The sequence below is a fragment of the Montipora capricornis genome, chromosome 11 (genome assembly GCF_036669925.1).
Source record: "Montipora capricornis isolate CH-2021 chromosome 11, ASM3666992v2, whole genome shotgun sequence".
Lineage (NCBI taxonomy): Eukaryota > Metazoa > Cnidaria > Anthozoa > Scleractinia > Acroporidae > Montipora > Montipora capricornis.
Window position 1 is genome coordinate 10,279,603 of NC_090893.1, and position 12,968 is coordinate 10,292,570.

The following is a 12,968-nucleotide window of genomic DNA, read 5'->3' on the forward strand; positions in this document are numbered from 1 at the left end:
GAGTAAAATACTGGCTGGTTTAGGCCAGTTTAGGGGTTAAAGGGGCTAGGTCACGCAATTTTAGCCAATTTCAGCACTGATCGAATGGTCATAGAATTAACGAAAATATCAAAATAACTGTTCAAAACTATAGAAGAACTCTAACAAAACACAGGGAAGCCAAGAAGGGACATGGATGGACAAAACTGGAGAGGATTGAAATGGATTGAATTTGGGTAAATTTGAAAAACGTCGGCCCACATTTTTTCAAATTTATATCAGTCTATATCAAAATGTCATTTACACAGCTGGAAAATCATTCTCAGTTGTTATGTGGCCGTGATTTTGCAAATGAAAGACTCTTGCTCTACCAATTTGACGTTGAGACCTCATAATAAACAAAATTAAACAAAATTACCTAAAATAGCGTGACCTAGCCCCTTTAAGATGATGGGGAAGAACCTGCACTGTTGATGAAGAGTAGGGGATGGAATTCCCAGCACTGATTCGGGTGGACTAAGTCGAATGGCTCATGTTCCTTTCCAGAGCAAAATGGATTAAATTACGATTACCCACCGGTAAGTAAACTCTAGGGGCTACTTTTAAACCTCAAAAACTATTTTAGAGCTATTAATTTTACCACGGGTGACCTCAATGTTTGTGTAAAATAATGTAACAAAGTTGAACAACTCATGGCATAAATAATTGGAGGCAATATGGGACTTTAAATTTTCCGTGACATTTTGTCATTGTATTTTGTAAAACCTGTAGTGCCTTTACACACAGGTGGACCACCCTCTGTTGGTGTTGTTGCTATTGATCTGTAGAAGGATAAATACAGAAGAATATTTTGGCGGTTGTGATTTGCTCAGCAATAAAGTTTGAAAGAAAATAATTCAAATGAAAGATCAAACCAAGTGTTAACTGAGTCCTGTGTTATGTTCTTTTTGGTCGTTCCAAGCTGTTTTAGGCATTGAGAAAATTGTCAATTTTCTTGACTCTCTAACCAGCAGTCGAGAAAAGATCTTGCAAAATGACGCCCAAACAGCTTGGGACAACCAAAAACACAAGACAGGACTCAGTTGACACTATGTTGATTTTTACTGCTGAGCAAATCACAACTGCTGTAATATTCGTCAGTATTTATCCTTCTACAGATCGATAACAACAACACCAACAGAGTACTGTGCTGTACATACCAACAAATGTTAATTTTAAGATAAATTCAGAAGAGTTTAAATGAACTTCTGATTTTCTTTATTTATAGTATTGTGGTCCATTTTGAGGGAAACGTAATGGTGTGCAGTGTCCCAGATAAGAGGGGGGGTCTCCAACCTTGTTCCCAGGGTCTCTTTGCACGACAATGGAGACCCTGGGGGGTCTTGGGTCAAAAACTCTACAAGGTCAGCTACATGAGCTAACAAGTTAACAGGAAATTTATAATGGTTTGGTGGGCTCAGTGGGGATTTTCCCCACTCTAATCCTTTGTCGACACCCTGCCTTAAAAACTGGGTATATCAGTACATGTTTACTATGGAAATGAATTTTTTGTTTAACCCGTTTGCTCCCGTAAGGGCCACTGAGACTTGGGGATTCCCCTCGGGAGTGAAAGTGTTAATTAAGTTAGAGTAGTCATATGAACTTAAACTGCTGCAAAGTAGCCAAGAAAAAAAGGCTCAAAAAGTATGAAAGCTAAACCAACTGACCTATTAATACAAAATGGACCCGTACCTTGAACAATGTATTAATTTTTGAACCCTTGTTGGTAACAGGTGCTAAACACCTACCCAAAGAGCACTGGAGGGCCAAGTTGGCTATAACCACTATGGTATCTAGCATGGGCAAATGGAATAACTGTCTTAATAAAATCTATAATAATCCTCCCCCTTTTGTGGACAAAACTTGATTTCCCACAGAAAAGCTAAAAGTTCTTATATGAGACATGACGTCACACTTATTTTCCACATAAATTTAAGTCCAGTAACCAAGATTCAGTAAAAAAATGAGAAAGGTACAAGTTGCGATCTCATTAATTAACCCTTTACTTTCTAAGAGTGACATTTCTTCTAGACATTTCCCTCTTAAGTCCAGACAATTTTACTGAGCAATGGGGGCAGGTCAGAGGTGAAAAGGTTAAGCCATGTACATATGTGAACTGCTGGTATCAAATTATAGTTCCATCGAAGCCTACACTTTATCACGCTTTTTTGGAACAGCTTAATGCTCAATTTACTGCACTTGTCAAGCCACTCCTCTAAACACTTGTAGTGTGGAAAGAATTAACTATTAATAACTTTAACTTTAAATACAAATATATAAATTTTCTATTTCTATTAATATCTTGTAATCAAATGTCCAGTTTTGTTATAAAATCAATCCACAGTGTAAGCTCTCCACAGTTCTTGATAATTGTAAAAAATATTCCAAACTTGACGCTAAAGAGTGCTTTTGGTTTTAAATAAGTTAAAATCAACGCAACACACTCAACAAATGACTCTTAAAAGACCAAAGAAATTATAGTGTTTTCTGAAAGAGTTTGCCTTTGCAAGTGAACCCATATAAGTTCTAACATCCTATAATAATAATTATTATTATTATTTATAATTATTATCCTTCTCCTGATAGATTTTGATTGAATTCACCATCCTGAAATCTTCATTCAGCAATCTTCATGCAGCTCTCTTCATAATGACTTGGTAGTCAGATATCAACAGACCATAAATTATATATATACACAGCATAATTATTACCACAGCACAGATGGGTAACTTAGCAGCAAGATCACAATGACCAGACCATGAAGGACAGGAACAGCAGATATGTCTCTAAGCTGAGCAGTTGCCCACTCCCAGAAAAGCTACCTACTTGTGGGCTATCTTCTGTGGATTTTTTCAAAAGGATAAGAACAAAATTAGTGACACCTCAAAAGACCAAAGTACTATTCTATGTTTCAAAGTGTTGCTGTGTGCATTCAGATAACATTCAAAGTGCCTAAAGTGAACCAACACAGTGTGAAAAGAAATTCATTGCATGCTGTTTGCAAGTCCTACACTTAGGATGACTCAGGTGCATACCCCTTGCTAACTGAGTTTGAGGGCTGTATTGCAAGGAGGGCTCTTTGTTTTTCCCCAGATATTTATGTTCCAAACAACATCCATCTTATTCAATAATAAATCTATTTGTTCACTTTTTCTTACATTACCTGAGTATTAGACTTATTTGTTAGCTAAGGGTGCATTTTTTTGGGAAAATCCAAAAACGGATTTTACTTTTTTTTTGGCGAAATCCAAAAACGGATCATGAATCCAAAGTATTCACACTCGAGGAGGATACTTCAGATTAAATCTAAATCCGCCAGAATTTTATTCTGCCAGACCAAAATTTTAATAGATTAAATTTTAAATACAATTTAGTTATATAGTTCTTAGATAGCATTAATGTATTAATATTCATTGTAACAATTGTTAATAATATTGCAAAAAAAGCATGTTTTTTGTCATTTCTTTTTATTGATCACTACTTAAGGTTTTTTTTTCTGGCGGCATTTTCATTTAAGAATTTCTCCAAAACAACCTTAACTGCTAAATAATTTTTTTTGTTTTTAAAATTTGCACGCCATTATGGGTTTATTTGTTTGCATTGCCATGGAAAATAATCCTTTTTTGGATTTTGCATTTTTTTGGATGCTGAAGAATCCATTGATCCGAGATCAGAAATCTGCTTTTGGATTTTCCCAAACAAATGCACCCTAATTGTAACAAGTTGCAACATACCAAGATTTATTTCGACTTCAGCTGATGGTGGACTGACACCTGCCTTGTTCTTTGCCCGTACCCGGGCATTGTAAATGTTACCACCAGGAAGCTTGAGATAATTAAATACAGTTTCCTCAGTCTCTGAATTTGTGGATTCCTTCCATGATAGTCCATTACGTATGTAAGATACAATGTACTTCTGTATCCCAGCTCCTCCATTGCTCTGGGGAGGGTCCCAACGAAGCCGAATTAGAGGCCGAGCATTTTGCTTATCAAAAATTCTCTCTGCCTTCAGATTTCTAGGTGGTGTTGGAGAACCTACAATGGAAACACAGTGATCAAATGAAAAATTGTCACAAAAAATCTTAAATCAAATTTAAAGGGAACCTCCACTTCAACAAAAAAAAATAATTTAATTCACAGGAAGTAACTGTTACAGTCAAGTCAATCTAAAATATTTTCAAAGAGAGTTTTTGTATCCAAAAGAAATAAGTTTTAGAATCACCTAGTTTTGTTTTCAAATTTGGCGGGTTTAGCCATCTGAAATGATTGTGACTTGTTACGGTTGCCCTATTGTTATTAGACAAAAGCTCTTAGTGTCAGAACAATGGGGTAACCGCAACACGTCACAATTATTCAAGATGGCGGAACCCGCAAAATTTGAAAGTGAAAATAAGCGATTTTAAAATTCACTTTTCCTGATATAAACACTTTTTTAAAAACAAATTTCGAAGAAATTTGTTTGTAAACATAATTTCCTTCGGTTTAAACTTATTCTGTAGTAAGAGTGGAGGTTTTCATATAAGTCAAGGATTGAGCCTAATTAGACGCACGCAGATTTCAACAAGCATCAAGAAGTGCCCCCTTGCTCTTCTCCCCAACTTCAACGTCACCCCTGTCTCAGACAATTAACTCAGACAATTAACATGACAAAGAGTGCCCCCAAAAGCTGCCCTTTAAGTAAAGATTAACAGCTACATTTACCTAAAGCTAAAAGTAATCATTACTAATGCTAACCTTTACCCTTACTTGAAGGGACACTTCACATTGGATGTCAAAATTGGATGTGCATCTAGTTAGGGTCAATCCTGGACATAATGTGCAAATTTATGGTGGTATAAATTCTCTATGATCTAAAGATCCCAGTGAGTCATATTCAATGCAGAAGCCAAATATTGCAAAAACACAGACACACACAAATTATTTTCATCCAAGATTTGGTTGTAAAGAGCCAACATATCTTCTTCTTGACAGTTTGTATTAATTTTATAATCCAATTAAGATCATTTTGTTCTAATGTTCCTAAAAGCCTCTTTAAAGAAGTGGTCCATTAAAATCAGTTAAGTTGTTCCTTTGATTTCCAAATTTACATTTTTTAAACAAATATGTTCAACTTATTTTAGTTTCAACCCACTCAGTCTAGTGATGTTAATGACGTGGTATTTGACAGTGTTTTCTGTTTCTGCTTGGCACTGCAGTGCCTCAAAGTCTTCATCTTTATACGTTGTTATTGTCAAGTAGCTTTTGCTTCTTGTGTCATCATGATATTTTCTGGCCACAGGTGTGTTTGATGGAATATGCATCCAGGAGAATTTTGCAGTTGTTCCCCCTTTAGGTAATCTGACAGCACACACAACTGTTATCTTGCGGCCCTGCCATGACTCTGCAGAATGCGTTGAGGGTAGATTGTCAATCAAAAGATCTGACGATAATTAAAATAGCATACAAATTAGAATACCTATCCATCCTGCACAAAATCATTTTGCCTTTATGTAAGCCAGCTATTTGCAGTAAGTACACCAACTTCTTTCTAAAGTTAAGAATAATTATTCTATTAGCAGAAGCATTTGATTGCAGGTCCCTGGTTTTTTTTTAAACTGCATATACATCTTGCTGGGGCAATATTTTTCTTGACTACATGTACAAAATAATACATACATTCCCTATTTTTTTAACTACATGTACACATTGCTCGCTACATGAAGGTGTCACACAAGCATTCAAGTCCATCACCAAAGTCAATGAGCTGTACCCACTGTGGTTTGCAGAGGGTAAAACACGACTCATACCCAAACAAGGTGACTTCTCTAGTGAAAATCAATTACCCATAGCCTGTCTCAACAACATCTATAAGTGATTTACAGTACGCCATGTCTACAGATCCCATTAGACAAAACAACAATGTTTCAAGATACTGAAAGTGATTGTGAGTGCCTGCAGAAATGTGTTCAACTGCCTGTCTTTTTCTGCAATCTACATGTAAATAATTATTCTTTTCCAATATCAAATGTTACTCAAATAGCATTTGTCAAAAAAATTAATGCAATAACAACAGTCAATGACTGATGGTCATTTCCTTTTCATTAATGACATTACGTCTTACCAGGCTAAAGCAAGAATAGTTCTGAAAATTAACCAGCTAAGAATAGGCCATTTTACAGTTGTTTGCTCAGCGACCTATGAATGGCTGCGAGGCTGCTGGTAACCTTGCATTGATACAGCCCCCACTGCTTTTATCATGTAAATTGTGTTGTTGTATTTCTAATTAGTCTATATTAACATTACAAAAGCAGAGAGGTTTGTATCAAAACAGGGTCACCGGCAGCCTCGCTTCCATTCGTAGGCCAGGCAACTTAGCTACAACTGTAACATGGTCTATTAACTACAGTTTTTCGTGCTTTGTACTCTCCTTTTAGAGCACAGAAATTAAAACTCAAGTGGATCTACATTAACCTGTAGCTTATGTGCTTGTAGTATTACACGTAAGTGTTGGACCTTTAGCATTTGCATTTTTAAACTTTAATTCTTTATTTGAAGACACAAACCACTGAAAAAAATTGCTTTATTATTATTTCGATTCTCCTAAACTTTCAGTGGTTCAAATTTTACAAAGAATATGCGGAATTTACAATTTAAAGCGATATTCTTGACTTAAGATGGATGGTGTCTCTAGTGTGTGGAAAGTCAGTTTTGAATGACTAGACTGCTTTCACGATCTTGTAGTTTTGTGAGATTACCCATTTCTGGCATTGTCTAATTAGATTGTTTTTGTCCTTTATACCTGTTTTATCCAAGTCAATTACAAGCCGCTTATTATAACCTGCTAGGAAATCAAATACAATGTTCACTTGAGTAACACTAAATCTAGGGTAAAGTCTCTTCGTGCCAGCTCTTAGGTCTGTGTATTTATTATTATTATTATTATTATTATTATTATTATTATTATTATTATTACTATTATTATTATTATTATAGCAGTACAAACGTTTCGATGCTAGTAGATAAAGCAAGATAGGGCAAATCACGTAACCTATCTGCATAACACGAAAATAAAACGACAAACTCTAATGGAAGAAAAACAAAATTAAAAATTAAAAAACGTCTACGTGGTAATCAGATGACCGCTTATATTTACTAAAAATTACAGAAATATTAAGATGTGATCATTTTGAATGTCCTGGCATTATGAAGTGTGCAGCTCAAAACAGCTTTCTGCATTTTCATCAGAATTTTTCTGTCTTGTTCCAAAAATCTTTCTCATCTCAAATTCAAGCTCCTTGGACCAGCCTCCAAGTACATCCATGATGGCATTCAATCCTATGATCTTGTATCATGGGTGTTGTCTTGACAGCTCTAGTCGTAGAGGTCCATACTTCTTTGTCTTTCCTGTTTCTTTCTTGTTGCGGTTATCTAACCATGGACAGCTCATCTCAACCATGAGTACTTTCTTGCTCTTGTGATCAACAAAGTGTGATCAGCATATACTGGTACGTCCCAAAATGCTTCTGCGTCAGATGACTTGGAGAGTGGTCTAGGCCTCACTTGAGAGAACCACGGAGGAACTTTATCAGCACCTTCAGTACCATATTGTGTCTTTCCAAGTATTTTGCTTGTGCTAGGGATGGACAACCAGCAAGTACATGGGCCAGACTTTCAGTGGCTTTACCACGCATCCTACATGTGATGTTGTTCTTATCTATATATAGTTCCAGTCTTAAAAGCAGAGTAGACTTTAGTTGGAGTGAGCTGTTCATACAACTCCATAATACCTGTAATGCAGTGGGTAGGAGCATGCGTCCACTTACTCAGCCATGCAAAACAGCCTTCATGACTCAATTGATCATCCTGCCATCTTGATCTCAGTAGTTTTCCTTGCCAAGGTTCTCCACAAGCTTTTCATTTACAGCCTTCTTGAGATGTTTCTTAACCTGCTGTCCCTTGATCTCCACCTCTGGTGCTTCCAATGGGCTGCACAATGGTTAGGGGTTATTCAATCCCTAGTTCCTCAGCAAACGTGTTTGCATCTTTAATTAATGAGTGAGGAAAATCCCTTTCCCGCCAATCTTTCCTAAAATTGTTGGACAGTTCTCATCATGGGGTCTGAATTGTCATGTAACTTGACAGCCGCTTTTATCTTGATCAACTTATACTCTTGTTCAATAGACCATAAACCTCGTCCACCTTTCTCTCTGGTAAGATACAACACAGCCGTGGAGCTTAGTGGATATTTTCCTCCGTTTTCACTGATGATCTTTCTTGTCTGTCTATCTATGTTCCTTAGTTCTTCTAGTGGCTGGTGCTGTGTCCACATAGGGTATGTGAGCACGGGTAAAGCAAACTGGTTGGTTGTGATAACGCGATTACAATCCGACAGAGGGCTTGTCCAGATTACTGACAATCTCTTCAAGTGCACCTTCGTTGCTTCTGTAAGTGCTTGATTCTCGTCTTACTTCACTGACTCTCTAATTCCTAGGAACTTGCAGTTGAATCCTGACTCAAGGGTCTTCACCACTGTCTTTTTTAGTCAAGCCTTTAACCTTTAACTATCCTTCAATGTTATTGCTCATGGAGTAAGCCTTGAATAAGAACTGGGGAGCTGGTAAGTTGCTGTTAAAAGTTAGTCACAACAAATCAACATACACGTGCATGTAGGCATTCAACCATATAATATGAAGTAACAAAATACGTACCAGGCACAAAAATAATTAATGCCTTGTAAAATGGCTTTTTTCCTTTCACGACGAGTTCGTTTATCACCAGTTTCTTTAACCGTTAATAGACAAACACGCCCCAAATAAAATCAAAAAAGAAAAGCATGGCAGGGTGCTCCATAAACACCTGTAAAAGTGAAAATATCTTAGCACGAGGTGCATGCAGATTTGATGAAGCCGATACAAAAATGCGATAAATTTATTCCCTGTGGTTAACAGTATCTCCATATGGGACTTAAATTTCATTGTACAGAAGACAGCAAGGAGCACTTATTTTCTTGAAAAGTCGGAGACCGATTTCAGGGGCTAGAAACACGGATAAACGAAGACATTTTACAGACTGTACTGCGTAATGAGCGATGCAATAGTTGCCTTATCTTTTCACCAAGAAGCTCAATTGACATTTTGCGATAAGGAATATTGCTCACCAAAGAATTTGCCACGAATTCAAAGCCCACAATTTCAAGGATAAAAGTAAATGACTTTTACCTACATGAATATGATTAGCGATTGAAAAGTCTGTGTATAGCCTTCATGTTTTCAATTAAACGTTATGATTGGTATCGGAAAGAAGCCAAAATTTATAAAATGGAAAAAATGCCAAGAGAAATATTCAATTGAAAACAGCAGGAACAAACAAACCAAACGAGCTTATCTAGAGCAGGTGTGTTCAATACAGAAATATTATATCCGTATCAAGAGAGGAGTTTATGACTTTTTAAGATCAAAACAATCCAATACTTGCTTTCAATTAGCGACTCAAAATTTAGTTAAAATGCTTGATCAGATTTGAGCAAGGTCAGCGTTTTTGGAAAATTTGTCGTGTGCTTGCTAACAGTGCATCAGATAAATATCGCCGAATAAACAAAGCCACATTTGCCGTAAAACATTGTTTGATAAGCTGTTAGGCCATTTTTAAAAGAATGTGTATGTTGATCTGCTCTCTGCTCTCGATTATCCCACGTTGAGTCTTCAAGTGCAGAAACGAACAAAAGATTGAAATGTAGTTCGAAACGATCAGTTACGCTGAAGATATCGCATCGCTTAAACGTTACTCTATTAGTGCATTTCCAGAACAGCCAATCAGTCACCTTTTTGGTAGATCTATTCGGATGCTGTTTAAAAACAAGACCTGTGAGTACGGCTTAATAATAAAGCAGTTCTCGCGCGAGATAAATATGCAGCTAAACGCGGTGTTGATACACGTGCTTTTGTCCTGAGAATTTCACGCGTGCGAGCACATGATCGACCATAACAAACACCAATTAACTCAAACTGAGTTGTGTACTCACCTACCACACTCAATTCCACGGTATCCCTGATAGAAATTTCGTTTTCACCAACAATAAGAGAACAAAAGAAAGTTCTTGTATCAGCCAGTTGAACTGCATTGATCTTGAAACTTGCTCGCCGGTTTCGTACTACTTCTACTCTGTCTCTTATCCCTTTGATTGACTCATCCATATGATTGAACTTCAAAGTTCCATTCTTTTCTTTAACGTAAATGGCGACCTCCTTACTGTTTTTTGCAGGAGGCACAACCAAACCAAATCGAACTTCACGCACATCGGAGTCAATATATTCCCAGTCGAACTGGACACTTTCGCCGACGAAGACTTCCTTGTCTTTGGGAGTTGTGATGAAATCACCGGAGGAATTGCTGCCTGCTATCAATACTTTTGGACAAAAATTAAAGTCATTAAAAATTACTTTCCTATCCCACGTGTTTGAGTCAAGAATCTAGTACTTGACTTACCGAATAAACTTGCGAATAAGAGGCACACTGCCTTGGATGTAGCGAAGACAATAGAGCACATTTTAAAACGCACCACGCCACTGAGAAAGATCGACTGCATTCACAATTACTCAACGGTCCTTTTGGTTTTCATCCATTTCTCAACTTTGACAAGAGAAATTATGGATGGTCAGGAAGATCCAAATAGAGAATGAATGCAAGTCTCGAAACATACAACCGTTTTCTCTTCAAATAAAAAACATATTCGAATCTTGTAAGGATATGTTTGCTTGTCGAACAAATGTATTCGTGGCTGCCTATTTATAGCATGAGTCACGTGACAGGAAATCGTCCGGCCGCAGCTAAGGAAGAACAGAGTGAAGAATGGTTTTTTCTCGTCAACCCCGGGAAGAAGCCGATTGCAAAGAATACGAGGAATTGATATTTCATAACTTTTTCGGATATTAAAAGAGACTAGATATTATTACCAATATAAACAACGAAGAAATCCCCTCACAGGGGGTTTCGGCAAGCTTTTCCCTGACGATCAAATATTCAAGGTAATTCCTCATGAAAACCATATTAGGAAATTGCCAAAGGGATTAAGGTGTTGCCTGTTTCTGATACTGAAATTGAGGGAATGAGAATCGCTTAAAAAGTTTGATTTCAATTACCTCGAAATTCTGAAAGAAAATTTGTCAAAAATTATGCACTTCCGACGAAAAAAAAAATGGAATTGGTATTCCAAGCGAGTACATGCCTGCTTATTGAAAATCAGTTTGATTAGTTTTTAATTAAAGTGTTTCTATTTCGTTGAAAACGTGTAGTTTATTCATGAAATCGATCCTAATACTGCATTCGAGCTATTGTCATGGAGCCCAACTTACCGTTTTCTAACGTAGAGGTAAACGAAAGACTGTTTTTTTTAGCAGAACGTTTTTCAAACCACTATTTGTGATATTTGTTGAAATAAATTAATTTTAATATCTTCTTATCGCATAGGGCAAGCAATAATATTTCAATAAACCGAACAATTTAAAGATAAGCATACCTCTCGCCCAGATGGACTGAATAACAGATTTTATATTCATTCAATCATTGGCATGGTATTTGCTTTTCTTAACTTGGGTTTTTTTTAGAAAAATATTATTAATAAACATACGGTATACTTAAAGTTCCCATGGTGCGACATTTGATTTAGCAGAAAATATATAGTCAATATTCGTTTCAATCAAATTTAAAGTTCATGTCTTTCTCCAGAATGTCTACAATTCAAGGATGTCCACCGTGACAGTCTGGAATTGTGATGACTTTCACTGGCCCGCACGGATGGATCACTATTTAAACTTAAAACAAAATTAAGGCTCAGTGATAGCCGACTACTAGGCTGAAAATAAATAATGAACGGAATTAAGGAACTAGCAGTACGAATGAATCAAACAGTTCTTTTTTTTTTTTTTACTCAAAGAAACCTGTTTTAAATTTCCAAAAATACCATGATATGTTTACCTATGTGAATGGTAAAACACCTGGAACATTGAAGATATCTCTGAATAAACGACAGACGACTGAAAATAATTTACCATTGGTAGAAGATCTGCGGATGGGAAAACGGGAGGGAGAAAACAGGAATCCTTGAGATATCTTTATTTTATGCTGCAAAGTAACTCGATTCGTGTGGGAAGGACACATTGGCATTTAATCGTTTTTCCAAGTAATGCCTGAAATCGGTTCTCTGTAAAAATCAGAGCTGTTTATGTTCGGCATTAACTAAAATGTTTTCAAAGCCACCCGTCGCTACTCAAAATCGGATATTACGCCAGTCATCACTTGAAATGAAAAGTCGGAACATTTCATAACAATGTAAGAGATAAATAACCAGCAAGATTCGAACTACCCGAGATCTTTCTGGGCAGTCGCTTGGAAAATTAATGCAGACTTCAAAATTGCTTTGTGGGCGTTACTACCTGAGCTAAGGCAAAATCGTTCAGACAGTCAATAACTTCTCAACAGTCCTTTGGCTCAAAGACCAAAATATTGCCTAAGGTCGATTATTCGACAAGTCATCCTTCTGCTAGTTTTTGTCTCATATCTCTATGTATGGCAATGAGCAGATTTTTGGGAACTTTATGTAGTGATATCCAAAAGATGGTGCGATCTAGACCTAGAGGTCTTACAAGGTCCTAGAAGCTTAAAGTGTTGTTCTTAGGCAGGATTCAGTGTATGTGTTTCATCCACAATTATTTATTTCCGCTCGTTCGAAAAGTTCCAGTTTCCAATTTCTGAAAACAGTTCAATTAGTAGCTGTTAGTGCATTTGCAAATCATTACAACACAAATGATTTTTTGAGTAGTTTTCGGTGAAAATGGTAGAGCCTTGTAAAATAAAAGCAAAAAACACTCTTTGGCAATCTTGTCTTCAATCTGAGGCCGATTTTCGGAGAGGGGGGCATCCAATTTAGCCCATGTAAGAGAAAATGAATGATTTTGTCTGCCAATGACATTTAAG

At 36.7% G+C, this 12,968-nt stretch overlaps 1 protein-coding gene across 2 annotated transcripts; it reads right to left on the reverse strand.

Moving 5' to 3' along the window:
• Positions 1–702: 702 nt before the first annotated feature.
• Positions 703–10,784, reverse strand: LOC138022905 (uncharacterized). Of its 2 annotated transcripts, none has more exons than XM_068869919.1 (5): positions 10,482–10,784; positions 10,018–10,401; positions 5,149–5,436; positions 3,753–4,052; positions 703–2,858 (listed from the first exon to the last, which is right to left on the reverse strand). In XM_068869919.1, exons 1-5 carry the CDS (start codon positions 10,579–10,581, stop codon positions 2,761–2,763), a joined length of 1,170 nt encoding a protein of 389 aa, XP_068726020.1. In that variant the 5' UTR covers positions 10,582–10,784; the 3' UTR covers positions 703–2,760. The 2 variants fall into 2 exon arrangements, with proteins under 2 accessions (XP_068726020.1, XP_068726019.1); XM_068869918.1 differs by having other exon boundaries at positions 703–2,855; positions 10,482–10,782.
• Between the last annotated feature and the right edge of the window lie 2,184 nt (positions 10,785–12,968).